This window comes from Pleurodeles waltl, chromosome 5 (assembly GCF_031143425.1).
Source record: "Pleurodeles waltl isolate 20211129_DDA chromosome 5, aPleWal1.hap1.20221129, whole genome shotgun sequence".
Taxonomy (NCBI): domain Eukaryota; kingdom Metazoa; phylum Chordata; class Amphibia; order Caudata; family Salamandridae; genus Pleurodeles; species Pleurodeles waltl.
Genome location: NC_090444.1, coordinates 438,539,376 through 438,555,145, shown reverse-complemented (window position 1 = coordinate 438,555,145; position 15,770 = coordinate 438,539,376). Strand labels below are relative to the sequence as shown.

General features: G+C 43.6%; 1 protein-coding gene across 7 annotated transcripts in view; it reads left to right on the top strand.

Annotated features, from left to right (window-relative positions):
* Positions 1–15,770, top strand: part of WDPCP (WD repeat containing planar cell polarity effector) — a 2,103,513-nt gene that overhangs the window by 459,323 nt on the left and 1,628,420 nt on the right. For 5 of the 7 annotated variants that reach the window (XM_069234220.1, XM_069234221.1, XM_069234222.1 and 2 more), the window contains 3 exons: positions 10,543–10,627; positions 13,685–13,729; positions 15,055–15,105. In XM_069234220.1, the coding sequence (XP_069090321.1) occupies positions 10,567–10,627; positions 13,685–13,729; positions 15,055–15,105 (157 nt within the window). In that variant the 5' untranslated portion in view covers positions 10,543–10,566. Of the gene's footprint in view, positions 1–10,542; positions 10,628–13,684; positions 13,730–14,727; positions 14,971–15,054; positions 15,106–15,770 lie in introns of those variants that run through there. The other 2 variants (XM_069234223.1, XM_069234224.1) reach the window with 2 other exon arrangements.

The following is a 15,770-nucleotide window of genomic DNA, read 5'->3' as shown; positions in this document are numbered from 1 at the left end:
ATTTCATATTGCGAGTTGCAATTTGCAAGTCGCTATGACTCGCAAATTGCAAGTCGCAATATGCAACCTACCTACATCTGGCCCCTGGTCCCTATATCTGGCCTGCACTCCATCTGTGTTGGGCTGACTTTGACCTGGTCCAGCACAACCAAATACCTGTGAGTGGCATTTCGTTCTCTTTGGCACTATTTTCTCTTGGAGCTGTTAACGTTCATAACTCCAAATCTATTGAATTGATTTATGTCATTTTGGTGTCTTGTATTTATTTACTTTTACTCTATTTTTCTAAATTGGTTTGGGATTTTTCTTGTGTTATGTTTTCACTTCATTACTGTTTGAGTACTGCATAAATACTTTACACATTGCCTCTAAAAAGCGTGACAGCTTTTGTGCCAATCTACCAGAGGTTTAACTACAGGTTTACTTAGTGGCTTTTGTGGTTCACTCTTACAAGAACTTTGTTTATTATCTGAGTGCGGCTTCTACCCCTCTAAACTTATGGCTCAGTTTCTTATGTTTTCCAATTCAGGAAGTCTTTTGTAGATTGTCAATTGTGCGAGGTCCGTCCTTCCCATCTACCACAACTGCTATAATATGGGGCTCCACCTTTTGTTCCCCTGCCCATGGGTCAGCAGCAGTCTTAGGAGTGTGCCAGTCCATTCCTCTGTCCAGCCCCAAGGCCCCCAAGGAGACAAAGATAAATGATGAAGGGTGTGGGCTCTACAGTTCAGCCCTTGCCATGGTCCCAAGTCCTAGGACCAAAGCATGGAAGCACTCAAGGAACTAACAGTGAAGGGGGGTAGGTGCCACAGTCCTCCGCTGACCCCACAGTGCTCCCATTAGGTTCTCCTCATCAAGGTCAAACACTGACTCAGGGGAGGAGGGCCTGCTGATTGTTCGCCCAAGCACTTTTAGATCTTGAGTGCTGGGGGCGTGGGGGGCTAGGAGATCCACTGGGCAGGTTGGGACAGGAGAAAGCGGACACAGGACCCCACTACCCTAATCCCTCCACTGAGCTGCCCCCTGCACAATCCGTGCAGGCGAGTCTCCTACTGTGAGGCCTTCCTGGTCGTGATCACCGCCACTGTTTAGGCCACCCCGCTCCCTGGGTTCCAGGTCAAATGCAGACTCCTGGTGCTCTCCACAGCCTCCTGGGATCATGAATGCTGCAATCTTTTCAGATCTGGCCTGTTAATGTTGGGTGTCGGGTATGCTGGGCAAGAGACTGCCTAGTACGCATTCGCCATATTCTCTTTATTAGTCACGCCCCCCCCCCAGGAAGAGGCATGATGTTATACAATTTCCTAAGTGCCACTGAATAATGGGGATAACCGGTTAAGGTTCTAGGCTTCATGTATCTCCGAATGTCTGTTATGTACTCCCTAGAAAAACTGAACCTGAGTGATCAAGCTTCAGTTTCAACCCCTGGATTGATTGGAGGGAGCCTTGGAAACAGTGACCTCTGCTATGGCAGAGGAGCATCACCCCCTTCACGCCCCCACCAGCAGCAGCTGCAAACTTGAAACATAAAACGATAATAAACTATGTTTATTATCGTTTTATTTTGGGGGGGTGGGCCATGGGGATGATAGGCACCAGAGGGAATGTTAGATGCACTCCTCTCATTGTGCATGTGTGTTTGGCCGGCGTCTCAGGACAGCCAAACACACATGCGCACTGAGCTGTCTCCAACCCGTCACTGTGTTGCCAGGTTGGAGAGAGCAGGCACAGGCTCCCAGTCTGCCTGGGAACGCAAATAGAGAGCGCTCAGGCCAGTTCTGATGCTGCTCTCATGCTGCTAGCACCATGAGAGCAGCGTTAGGCATGGCTGCAGGGCAGGCTGAGAGCCTGTACCTTCAGCGAGGGACTCAGAAGAGCGGCGAACAGGGGCGATGCGGCAGGTACCTTGTTTTTTCTGTTTGTTTTTTCGTGTGTTTTTTTGTTTTGTGACCCCAGCCCCACCTCCCCTGCCCTGCCATTTTGCCCCACCTCCAGCCGCCACTGCTTGGAAATAGCAGTTCTGTTCATCTTTCAAAAGTGATGAAACATTATGTAAAGGGGGCACTGCCCTATTTGGGCCGCGTCAGACCTTTAGCTAGACGCGCCGGCGTAGACAGGCTGTGCTCCCTGTTACAGGTAATGCACTGTCTCTGGGTTAACGTGAACTCGCGGCCACCAGGGTATCTTCCAGTTTTCTTCCATCCATGCCATTTTACTCAGCCTTGTAGACATATGAGAAAGTAGGGCACAACACCCTACCAGTCATTGCAGGTTAGAGTTGTTTTCTATATACAGTCGAGCGATACAGCAACTTTCAGGGTCATACGGACAAATCAGCATCATGACATTTGTTGTGTTGTGTCCAGTGGGGTGAACAGGCGTCCCGGATTTGCCGGGATAGTCCCTGTTTTTCACCAGCTGTCCCGGCAGATTTCGGGAAATTGAGCTCATGTCCTGGTATTTAGAGAGGGGCGACAGAACAGGGTTGGAGGCGCCTTTTATGTTTTCCAAAGCAGGGATAGTTAACAGCTGTTATACGATAGCAGTGTAAATCATTTGCATAATACTTGCTTTAAAAATTGCTTTTATTATTTTCTCGGTGCCTCTTCTGTAGTTCTGTGCTGATGAGCGATGTCACTCTGTGCGCTCGGTCGAAGTAAAATTGTAGTCTAATTTTGGTGAAGTGTCCCGGTTTTTGTCTTTAAAATTATGGTCACCCCCACATTTTTGACAGGTCCTATAGGCTTATGCGAACTTCTGAACTGTGAACTTTCTGTGAACCTATGAACTGCTCTAATCTTACCTGTATCCTCTCTGACCTCTTTCACTTTTCACACCCCTACTGTCAGACGACTTCTGCCGAGTCCTTGCCCGGAGTATCACTGAAGCAGCGAGCTGTGGACTTCATTAATGTTGTCAGAGGTGTGACTGATACATACACTGAATACGTCTCCTCGGTGAATAGTGCTCCTCTAAGTTCATTCTGTTTGGTTGTCTTTAATCCTATTGTTCCTGTGATTAGTCATTGGCTGACTCTGAAAGGAGTATATCAATAACAGGTCATGCATGCAGTGCCGTGTTTTCCTTAGATCGTGCTAGGAAGACACAAATCTATGCGGCGCCAGTTCACCTTCAGATAATGTGATACATTTTGTCTTCATCAATGATAAACTACAGAAACTCTTTACATTTAAACATTCCCCTCGTCTGGAGCTAATGGGCTGCCCGCCAGTCATACCCTCCCCTCCAGTTCCATCTGATGCCTTTCAGACAGGCATAGGAACTGAGAGGGTCCTGAGAGAAACATTATAATGCGATTACAGCATTTACATTGAATATTACACATTGGAGTCCAGCCAGTGAGTGATGCATACTCTGCACGCGGCATCCTATCTCAAGGGGAAGGAGGTGTTTAGTCAAGTCTGAGGGAAATGTTTGGAACTACAAAAGTGGGGGTAGTAACACGAGTGATGCAAAAGGCTTGGGATGGCAGTCGACGGATTTGAACACTAGAATGAGGAATTGAATTGCTACGCTGACCACAAAATGCAGTGACACTTTCATTTTGTGCAAAAGTGATGGGGCAAGCATGGCGGTCGGGTGTGATTGACGGCTATGCCCGAGAACAGCCTCGCGTCTGCTCAAAAGGTGGAACTGACCGCTTTTTAAATGTCCCGATGCACCAGCCCACTTGCTGTGCTCTGAACCGTCCGATCACTCTGTGCACTCTGAAGCACTCATGGTTAGATGGGTCCTTGCTATGAAGGGGTATCGATCGAGGGTTTTCACAGAAAATAGCCCTCAAAGTGGCACATTGCTCTCAAGAACACATACTATAACGGGAACCCAGGAATTTGAGGGAAGGGGTTGAGGCAACTGCCCACATCTGTCCAGGAGGTGCTGGGACATTGCCTATGTAGCTGAGCTTGGATTCTCCTATCAGACGGCCAGAGATGGTCAAAGCCAATGACCAATCCATGCAAAAGGTGAGATGGCCACAAACGGAGATGCTGCAACTCCGAATATAAAGAGATTGCTGCACTTCCCGAACCCCCACCCTCTCGCAGCTCACTTGTAATCAGGGCTCAAGAGCAGTAAAATAGCGCTTTGTTCACGGCTTGGTTAAAGGACTGGTTTTGGGACCAACTTCTAAGCAGAAAGCTAATATAGGCTTCCATGCACCAACTAACAATGGGCTGACTGAGATGCAAACGGTGTGGGGCTCGTCACTCCACCATGAAACCTGGAATTATGTCCCTTTGTCTCTTAATGGTAAATCACACATCAAATTATTTCGTAAGCAACTGAACACCAACCTCTTTCACCAAGCATTTGCTCTTGAATGGCTTTAACTTGAATGTTCTATCTCCAACCCTTTCTCCCTGTTTATCAGGTGCATTATATAGTCCTTTGGTCATATGAGTGTGTTATAAAAATGGCAAACAAAATTTAAAAAAAGTATTTGACCCAGAGAGAGAGGCTGGAAGCAAAAAGTCTCTTGAGTCATTGTGAGTTTTGGGACCCAGACTATCGAAGTTTCGAGTGAAGCTAATCTTTTTTTGCCCCACCTGCCATTACCAGGTTTGAGAACCAGGAACCACCCTCGTCACTGGTTCTTGAACCTAGTCCTCAAGAAATAAAAAGGTGGAGCTGTGTTTAAGCATGGCGAGAGCACCTAACCACCAAGGGTATAAAGGACTTGCCACAGACTGGTGGAGAGAGTCCTTTTGCCCCACATCACAAGTTAAAATAATAACGTAATGTTTGTAAACAAGCAACCGTGATGCTTCAGACTCACTTATTTGTTAATATTCAAATTTTGCTGTAGCCTTTTAACATAGGCTGATTATAAGGTCTGTTCGGCCACCTAAGAAGACATTAAAAATGTGTTTAAAAAAAAAAAAAAAGCCATAAAGTTGGGGGAGGGTGCATAAACAATAGGATCCCTGCATCAAGAGGGGGGCAAATATATATAGATTGTACATCTTCAGTATCCTGGCTCACTTGGAACAAGGGGAGATGGCCACAACAACAGAATACGTACCTCCAGGAGCCCTCATCACTTTCCTAAACTTGCCCAAGAGCCCAGTCAAAAGTTCACCCATATTTGCAGTAACAAATCGACAACCCAGGCTTGAAAGAGTTAGTTAATGTATCTATGTACTGTTAGATTTGTAAAGAGTTACAGGAGATCCTATAGGGAAGGTATTTTTTATTTATTTTTGTTACATGCTTTGGTTGTGAAGATGTCCAGTTAACGAACTGATTTTGTATTGTAATTGCATTACGTTGGTGTTTTGCAGTCAAAACCTATCTGATTTGCCAAGAACAAATTCGACTTTTTTCTGTCCATCTGTCATTGCCCTGTTGGCAAACCAAATTCTGCGGTTCTGAAACCCCTGCTGCAAAACATTTGTAAGTATCTCCTATATAGGCATGGTGATCACCGACTCACCCTAAGTGGAATGCGTTCTACAGAACAGTGGAAATTGCTCTAATTCCACAAGAAAAACGAAATAAATTAGAGTAAGGTTTGTGAACTTGCGTCTAGTGTCATGAATCGGGCATCTTAAGGTGTCAGAAACATATGACAATTCATATACCATAGGTTTATCTATGAAACACTGATAGTGATCACATATAATTCACTCGAACCCCTTCATAAACCCCCAACATGTTTATAGTGATAGCAATCACTTGTGGTTCATAATCGGAGAACCAGCTCTAGGCCAGAAGCCTTGTTAGCTAAACAGAAGCTCCTTTTAAGTGAGCAAAGTCAATCGCCGTTTGTGAACGCTGAACCTCATTTGGGTTATTTTGTATAAACAAACAAAGCAATGAGAAAAACACAAAATTAAAATGAAAAAACTTTTTAAGGAATGCTATTGTTGCGATTTAAAATTAACACTAAACCCCTCGGAACCGTGAGGCACTCATCACTGTTTTTAATTTTTTATTTGATATATCAACTGCAGTGCCACCTAATGCAAGTTATTTTCAGCATGTGTAAATTGTGGTATTTGTATACGTTCATCTGTATATGTGCGCGTACACATGCATTTTCTGTGTGTGTGTATATCTATATTAACACACACACATACATATATATATATATAATATTGGCTGAGAAACCAAAGATTTTAGGGAAGTAATAATTAGGTTGACGTTTTACCCACACAAAACCGTAGAAACTCAGAAGTTATACTTATGTTAGACACTATAACTTGTGGCCTAATGTTACTTAACGGCTAAAATTATAATTTCTTCACATAAGTATAACTATAAGATAGATCTGCTGTTAAGCCCAAAAAAAGTTGGGCAGTTCTTTGCCCATCAAGGGTCCCTCCATCTCTCCTATAGCAGTTTTTTATTGTTTTTTTTCTCCCCCGGGCCCAATACAAGAAACAAAATGGTGGCTGCAACTTTCAGGTTGTAGCCAGCCAATCAGGGCCTTGTTGTCCCCCCGGATCTGCAGATCATCCCCCTCACCCCCTAAGGATACGTGTCCCTAGTTATCTATATTTCTTTTTCCTTTAACAACTCCAAAATTACTGAATGGATTTACAACAGATTACAAAAAGCACTCTTTCTGGACCAAGATCTAGCTTTCTGTCATATTTGGTGTAATTCCATCCACCGTTCGGGCTGTAGTCGTGTCTAAAATCCCTATGAGAAATTGCATGGGGAAAATGCATTTTGGGACCCCCTACCCCACCCTTTTTCTCAGCCCCGCTAAACAAATTACAGTAAAACTTTCCAAACAGCAGCAGGAGTGAGTGGCAAACTAGTTTTGAAGATTTCGTGAAGATTTGTCAAACGGTGACAAAGCTATAGGCAAAACAAAAAATGTATATCACTATCTATATACATAGACACACACACACTTGCCAGAGATAGTTATAGTTAGGACCTAGTTTCCATAGGAAAAGCGGTTTTTGACTTGGCTATATCTTTGACACCGTTTGAGAAATCCTCATGAAGTTTTCCAAAATAAAATGTCTTCTAGGGTCCTGTTGCGCATGGAACGTTTTGGGGTAATCTATCAAACAGGGGCTGAGAAAAAGTGGGAGTAAAAAAAGGGTGTTTTCCAGGTTAATTCTGGTGGGGAATTTAGACACCTACAGCACAAATCACTGAATCAAATTACTGTTACTGAGCTGTGACAACTCCCACCAAGCAAAAGCAAACACTCAGCTTCCAGCAAGTGTGAGCTGTAAAAATGCTCCCTCATGCTGAAAGCGGAGATTTAATCTCTTTCCATGTCCGCAGACATGTGGGCAGGAAAATAGATGAAAGTATTGCACCCACATGCAGGGAACTCCATTTTCAGCTGTCCCTTCGTACGGCAGCAGGGACCGCGGGGAGCTTGAGGCTCCTCCCACAGTCAATAAAAAATAATGAATCCTGCCCTGCATTTATTTAGTACTCAAATACGCAGTGCAGGATTCATTCTGGCACAAAGCTAATTCCACAGATATTAAACCTCAACAGAGCACATCAGATATTTAAAAAAAACAACAACAAAAGGTGCCCAAATTAAGCTCCACCTCTGTAAAGTACTAATCATCCTAACTTTGTGCGCATGGCTAAGGCAAACCAAATTTGTGTTCTTTGCGTTTCGACTATGAAAAGTTATCTGTAATCCTTGTTGGAGGTGACTGTCGGGTGTGTGTTCTTTCTTGTCATCTGCTGCTGAAACCAGAGATTGTGTTACCCCCTTTAAAAAATTGAAAGTATGTAAAATGCTATAGAAGCCATGCCCTTTTGGCTTCGCCCCATATACATTAGTGATACACAACATCTCCCCCCCCATTTTCCAAGGAAGATGGACAGCTTACTAAAAGGAACCCTCAAGCGCATTTCCCAGCAGTTTTCGAGACTCATTTTTGATGTACAGGAATATGATCACATCTCCCCCCAAACAAAGAAGCACTTAATGAGTGCCATGGGGTAGGCTGCAGGCCCTGGGGCCAACCCTCGCAGCTCACAGCCAAAGGCTGTGCGTGGCACGGGGTTGGATGGCTACAGGGAGTAGGCTGCAGGGCCAGGCCACAGGCCATTAGGCCAACCTCCACCGCGCATAGCCAAAGGCTGTGTGTGGTGCAAGGTTGGGTGGTTGTAGGGGGTTGGCCACAGGGCCTGGCCTGCTTCGGTCGTGTGCGATGGTGGTTAGATTAACATAAAGTAATTAAAATGGCCTTATGTTTAAAAAAAATAGAAATTCACTGAAAGAAATCAAAGGCTACCGGGACGTTATAGTTAGAAAATAGAATTAAGAAACATAGAAATTCACTTTTAAAAGAAAGGTTATAGGGACGTTATAGTTAGGTTCTGAATTAAAACGCACAAAACCATCGAAATTCAGCAGTTATGGTTATCTCAAGTAACTATAACTTGTGCCCTAAAATAACTATTACTAGCGTCCTCGCCATGCACAACATTTGTTTAAATTCAGGGCCTAACTTAAATAAATATATATATATATATATAAATATATATATATATATATATATATATATATATATATATATATATATATATATATATATATATATAGTTAGGACCTAGTTTTCATAGGAAAAGCATTTTTTGTTTTGCCTGTAACCTTGTCGCCGTTTGATGTATCTATACAAAATTTCCAAAACTTTAATTTGTGTGTGTGTGTATATATATATTTATGGAGCTCCATCCAATGTGACCTGATCATAGCAGTATTCTGGAGACCCCATCCCCTGGGATACTGCTGTTCCATTCCCGGGAGTGTGCGGATAAGGAATACAAATTGAATTCCCTGACAGTACTCTCCTGGGCAGGGACCACAACTTTGCACTCGTCTGCAGGTGCCGAGAAATAAACTCCTCTCGCCCGGGCAGGAGCTAAGGAATGGAGCTTGCTCCCACTGGCACCCACCATGGTTACTAGCTGAGGGGACACAGGGCATGTGGGGCTCCCCTGTGGTCCCCAACATTAGACATGTTGTGGGTGCCCCAGGTAGGCACTAGGGCACCTACTGTAAAATAATGGTTGACTCCTGCAGGCAGCCACTGTAAATGGTGGCTGGGGAGCCTGTAAGGGGTGCTGGGGCCTTGCCCCTCAGTTTCAAATTTAATACAAAACATAATAATGTAAGAATAATAAATGAGCTGCAGGAGCCACTCATCTATTATTCAATATGCTAAGCAAGGAGCACCCTATAGTTCCTCTACAAGGGCTTTTTATTTATGTTTTTGGAACTTGGTGATGATCCTTGGAAGGGGCACTACCATGCATATTTTTTTAATGTTGTGAATGGCTTCAGGAAACTCCTCAGTCCCTTTCCAGTATGTTTAAAAACAAAAAAAAGTAAGTCTCCTGAGCCATTGAATCCATGATCCTCAGAAAGCTATTATATTTTTTAAAGCAGTCCGACCTAGAGCTATATCTATTTCAGCCGGACTGCAGGAACTCCTTGTGGTTGGGTGTATTGCTTTAGTTACCAGCCTGAAGAAAAAATCAATAAAAGATTCAGGCATGTTCAATATTTTCTTTATGCTTTATTGAAAATATTTTGTAACAATCACTATTAAATATTACAATGTGTGAAAGTATTAAATATACATTTGATTCTAGTTATTGAATTACTTTTTGACAAAGCCAGTAGTTATACTTTGATATTTTGACCCTTTGATGAAGCCAGTAGGTTTCTCCTCTTTAAAATGAAACCCTTTATATTGTTACATGAAATAACTGTGTGTCTTGAAAGGTAGGTGCCCTACTCCCTGCAGTGCACTGGAGAGGGGGGGTTGGGCACCTAACCCCCACATCACGCACAGCAGTGGACGTCTTTGTTTTAAAAAAAAACATAGTATTTAACTGAAAAAAACAAAGGTTTAAATGGCGTTGTCGCTAGGAATTGTAATAATCTCCTACTTTACATTTTTTTTAAAAACCTTTGAAATTCACTGAAAAAACAACGGTTAAAGGGACATTGCAGTTAAGTGAAAATGGCAGTTAAAACATACCATTTCAAACGAGCAAAGCCACCGAAATTCACCAGTTATAGTTCTCTCAAGTAACTATAACTTGTGCACTAGAGTAATTATAACTTGTGCCGACATTATGCACTGCCAATTACCTTACATATTACATCACTCATGACATGTTCCTTAACATCATTGATAACATTACTACAGCAGCTGAAATTACTTCTTTGATGACAACACTGTGCATATATGTGGTGTGAGTTACACTTTTTAGGGCATGAGTTATAGTTACATGAGAGAAATATAATGGGTGAATTTCAATGGTTTTGTTCGTTTAACATAATATGTTTTAACTGACATTGTCACCTAACTATAACGTCCCCCTAACCTTTGTTTGTGTGTGTGTGTCCGTGTGTGTGTGTCCGTGTGCCCACAACTGATGGCCCAAACATAGATGTGCACCTACCTCGGTTCGAATGAATAGCTGGAGGGGTCTGTTGGCCAGATCTGAGCAGCAGAGAGACTTTTCTGCTGGTAATAGGGGATAATTAATGTGCTCTCTCTTTGCTTCCCTTGACAGGACAAAGTTTCCGTCTGCCGCCCGATGTCTTTCTGCCTGGCTGAGCTGCACCTGTGGTCTTTGAAGAATACCTTACACGTTGGGGGTAAATCCGCCGCTGCCCGACTCCATTATTTTTCTCCAGCAGATTGCAAAAGTGTTCAGTGAGCATTCAGCTGATGCCGGAGTCAGAGTCCCCAAGTGAGGGACGTTGCTTAGATGTAGGCTCTAGGGGACAGCGAGTGCTCGGCAGTCATTATGTGCATGAGAGGATGGTCTTTTAGCCATGCCTTCAAGCCTAGAGTGCAGAAACAAGAGACAGAACTAGATGGGTGTTTGAAAAGTGAGCGGTTTACATTTTTTCAGTTTCATCTTTTGCTATCCACTTTTTCCCCATCAATATATCCTTATTGGAATTTTAATAAATACACATTTAAGTTTTTTGGGCACACCTCAAGTGCACTTGCATCCAAAAACATTACACATAAAAACACTGGAGAAGCACTTCTGAACAGTACAGTTTGTTGAGGACATGACCACCAGCACGGGTTTGAATGCCCTCACCCTTACTCAGCGTTGATCAGTCCCAACATGGAGCCACTAGTGCTCTTACATTTGTCCATTGACTTGCAAAATTCGCCCTTGTTAACACCTATCAGTACAAGTGAGAAAAAAAGGGATGGCAGCACCTTAAGCTCTAGTTCCCACAAATGGGGCTTTTCTTACGGGTCCATCCGGACCCCCTCCTGTACTCTCCGCAATCTTAATAATCAATTTTGCCACACTCGCATTAAGGCCACCTAACGTTCCAGGTCCCAGAAGGCAGACTGTTTATCATCACACACTTATCTCAGTTGCGCTGGGACCACTACTCCCTCAGGGACCACAGGAGAACAATGTACAGTACATTTGCCCTTTCTGTGACTGCCCAGAATCTGCTTCCAGACCAACGCACTGTCAAGACATAGAGTGATTGTAGATTCGTTCTGCCCCATTTGGCCCTTGTCCTTTTAGGTCTGAGTCAGTATCACTCCAGAGTCCCCGGGTCTAAGGACTCTTGTCCGAGTTTAGTGTTTCTCCAAGTAGACCTCGAGAAAACCTCTAAGACCTGTCCCTCCCACACACAGGCATGTGGATGAACTCAAGTGTGCACCAGCCATTTGGTTTTCCAACCACTGTCGCTGTTCATTTCACCAGCATTTTATTTGCTTTTGCTTCACCACTGTTCATATCTCCACTCTCCTTCAGTTCTTGGGCCACTTCTTAAGACCTTGCTTGCTGCTGTCTATAAGTGCCCTCCATCTCGTTCCCCCCCTTTCAGGTCCAAAAGTGTCTCATCAGGTTTCGACTAGCCTTACTGCCACTTGGGCATTTGCTTGAGAGACTGCAAGCTGCAGTGCTGGGCAGGGTGTTTTCAGAGCAGGATGTCCTGCCCCTCGGCTGCTTTTTAGTTGTAGCCTTCTGGAGCATGGAGTTGGTTTGAACGTTCTTGCTAGGACTTATTTTAGCTGGCAGTCCCGCCCTATGCCTGACTAAAGGAAGTTGAGATACTTAGGTGGTAGATGCTGTGTGATAATGGGAAGCTTCGCCACATGTGGTTGAATGAGGAATAGAACATAGAGTATGCCTTATAATCTACGTTGTGGTGTGGGTATGTAAATTTGGATGAGAAACTTTGTGACATTAAGCGTGGGTGCATGAAGGTGGATGAGGAATAGGTCTGGGTACTAGCTAAAGGCTGATTTGTGGTGTTGTAGGGTGCATGTGGTTGGATGAGTAGTAGCTCATAGTTGATAGTAGTTTTAATCCACTTTATGGTTTTGGGGTATGGCACATAAGGTTGGATGAAGAATAGATCGTAAAGTAGGTGTGAATTATAAACTTTTTGGGGGTGTTGGACAAGGGTGCATGAGGCTAGGCGAGGAACCTTGTTGTGTTTGGGGAGGGTGCATGTGGTTGGATGTGGAATAGATCATATAATGTGCATTAGTTTTGATCTACTGGATACGATGGAGATATTGAATGAGGAATATATCATATAGTGGGAATGAGTTAAAGTCTTGTTTGGGGTGTTCTGGGGGGGTGCCTGTGGTTGGATGAGGAATAGATCATAGAATGGGGATGGTTTGTAATCTACTTTCTGATATTGAGGTGGTTGTATACATTTGGATGGTGAATAGATCCTAGTTGTGCATGTGATTTATAATCCACTTTGGGGTGTTGGTGAAGGGTGCATGAGGCTGGATGAGACACTTTGTGGTTTGGGGGAGACTGCATGTGATTGGATGAGAAACAGATTGCAATGTGTTCAGTGTTTATAGTCTTCAGTGTGTTGGGGGGGTTGCATGAGGTTGGATGAGAAATAGATCCTAGAGTGGGCATTATTTATAATTTACTTTGTGGTGCTGGACAAGGGTGCAAGGGGTTGGATGAGTATTGGATTATGGAGTTGTGATGTATTCTGGGCAGTTTTGTAGTAACTGAGAAGTATAATTGACATTGGACCTCCTTTTTCGTATAATGTCTTGAAAGCGAACATGTGACGTTTTGAGATGGGTAGTTTCAGCCCTGGATCTACATTTAACAGTTATCTGCATCACCTCTACATTTAGTATATAGTGCGTTGCGAAAGGCCTCAAAAGGCACCTGCATGGACTTCAGGTAATCGTGCATTGTATGGCAGCAGGTGATTGCAAACTGCTCATTCTCTGCTACTAATCCTGCATAACCTGTACATTTTCTTCACTTAAACCTGCATGCTTCTGTAACAGTTCTTCACAGAGTGCGGCTGAAATAAATGCATTTCTCTCAGAGGACCGACCTTATGTGTCTTTTGTATGTTAAATGTGGAGATTCGGTGACTTTCTGTGCCCCGTTTCTTGGGGTCAGCGCCATTGTGCTGTGGATTACATGCCCTGTGTTGTGAATCTGAGCAGAATGCATCAGAAGTGGTAGAGTAGTTTAGCATGCTGTGAAAACAGAACAATTTGCGTATTTCCGCATTTCGGTTCTCTTTCTCTTATGCTGCACTGGTCTCTCGCCCTTTGGGGGAACGTCGGGTAACCTCTTTCCAAATATTAAACCTAAATGAGTCGCTAGTCCCAAAAGATGCCCCCCTGTTTGTGCGACCTAAACTTTGTATTTTTCTCCTCTTCCTCCACAGATGAAGACCTTGGCGTGTATCAGTATCATGACAAGAAAGACCCAGGTAGCATGAGCTCTGCTAAAATAAGTGTGGGATCATTTTGATTTGGAGTTCCCCTCATTTTTTGTGTGTAAAAAAACAAACAAACAAAAAAAAACATTAAGCGGTGAACCCACTAAAGGGGGGTTGGGGTAACTTCGGAATGTGGAATTATCTTCCTAGCATGAATGGTATCTTAAATGCCGCAGTACAAATCAAAATTACCGTAGGAATTGCGTATGCCGCCCGTGGTTCCCACTGTATTTCATCATTTTCGCACGTTTCCCATAGACTATTTTACTAGCTCTTACTGGTGAAATATTCGGAGATGGTGGGGATTACCAGGAATACGAGATATCTGCGTTTCTGATCAGTTTTCCTTGCAGTTGTCTTAAAGTAATAACAGTGCGCTGCTAAGGACATCAGATCTGAGTGTAAATTTCGCGTAACTCGGATCCTAGAATCTGGCGCAAACAGTTTTAGCAACCGATTTTAGATTTCGCCCAATGGCTCAAAATGAATCTGTTTCTTGCAAATTCCGGTCGTAGCCTACGTCCAATATGTTTTGTGCAGTAGAAGTATCGGAACAGCTGCTAACGTTATTTTGAAACGAGTAAAGACGGTGTTTGGCTACTTTTCACGTTCAGAAATTTTATTAAGCCCTGCGTAATATTTATTTTCTGACGGTGTAACAATATGGCTGTCGGGCTATGATTTATGCCTAATGCATCTTAATTTCTGCCTTTTTAAGACTCCGCTTGCCCATTTACCTCGCTGCCGACCGACCGGCAGTGGCAACCCTGTTCCCAGCAGATGGCAACATCACCGCGCGGGAAGCGAGCCGCGGCTCCCCTCCTCCTCATCTGCAATTTGAAATGGGGATTTTAGAACGAACTATCCATTTTCTTTATCTGATTAATTCGGCTAATCCTGGAAGTTTCAGGACGGGCCAAAAGGTCTCCAGGGCAGCGACGGCTTCCTGTCCGAGGCCTGTGCGGGCAGCCCTTGTGCGGGGCCGCGCCTGGTGGTTAATATGCGCTCCCCGTCCTGCGTTGACAGGCCGAGGCGGCCTTTTCTCGGGATTTGGTTGCGAGTCCGTCTCCGCTGTCGGACGAGATTGGCGGCTGCATAAAACGGGCCCACCTGTTGAGCTAGCTAAGGCCTTCTTTCACTGTGAATTAAGGATCGCCGGCCAGCAGGGGAAAACATCAGCTTTACCCCCAGATTGTATGAGTTGGAGGTGTTGTTTCTCTTCGGCTTAACCTGTGGGTTCTTGCTAAATTAATATTTGTTGACAGCTGTGAGGAAGATTTCCATTCACCTTTTTGTTCGTTTTTTTCTTTTTTTAGTGCTTCAGACAAACTTTGGCTACTCGGAAGAGAAGCAGCAGGTGGCAGAATGTAAGACTCTTTATGACGATCTGGGCTACATTTTGAGCATTTGGTTTGTAATGTGAAATTAATTGAGACAAATTTAAAATGCTGGTAATAATGTGAGTTTCCCTTTAAACGTGTGCACTTAAATGTAGCCCTTTTCCATTCAATTCTTCTCTCAGAGCGAACTGTTTATTCCTATTTTTGGAATGCATGAAGGCTGATGGAAGCTTGCTTCAATGTGTTTCCTGCTGTAGATGCTTAGCCTTACTACACCCATCCATACCTCTGTCAAGAGAAAGTTAAAGATTCCAGCGCAATCTTGGAGAACCAAGTTGCAAACATAAAAATACCAAAAAAGCAAAAGATGGAAGACTACCAGACATTTTCCCGTTGAGATTTGTACCAGGTCATTTCTCGATTTCAAAATAAGTTTAATGATGGTTTTTCAAAAGACAGTCGTACTCCGTGCAGACTTTCATAAAATATGTAAACATTATAACAGTTTAAAGTTGCCTAATTAACATACATCTCTCTCTTAAGTTTGCATCCAAGGTAGGTAAGTTGCCTAGAACAGTGGTTCCCAACCTTTTGACTTCTGTGGACCCCCACTTTATCATTACTGGAGCCCAGGGACCCCCACAAAATTTTTCATTGGATTCCGGGGCTCCCCCACAGAGTCATTATTGAAA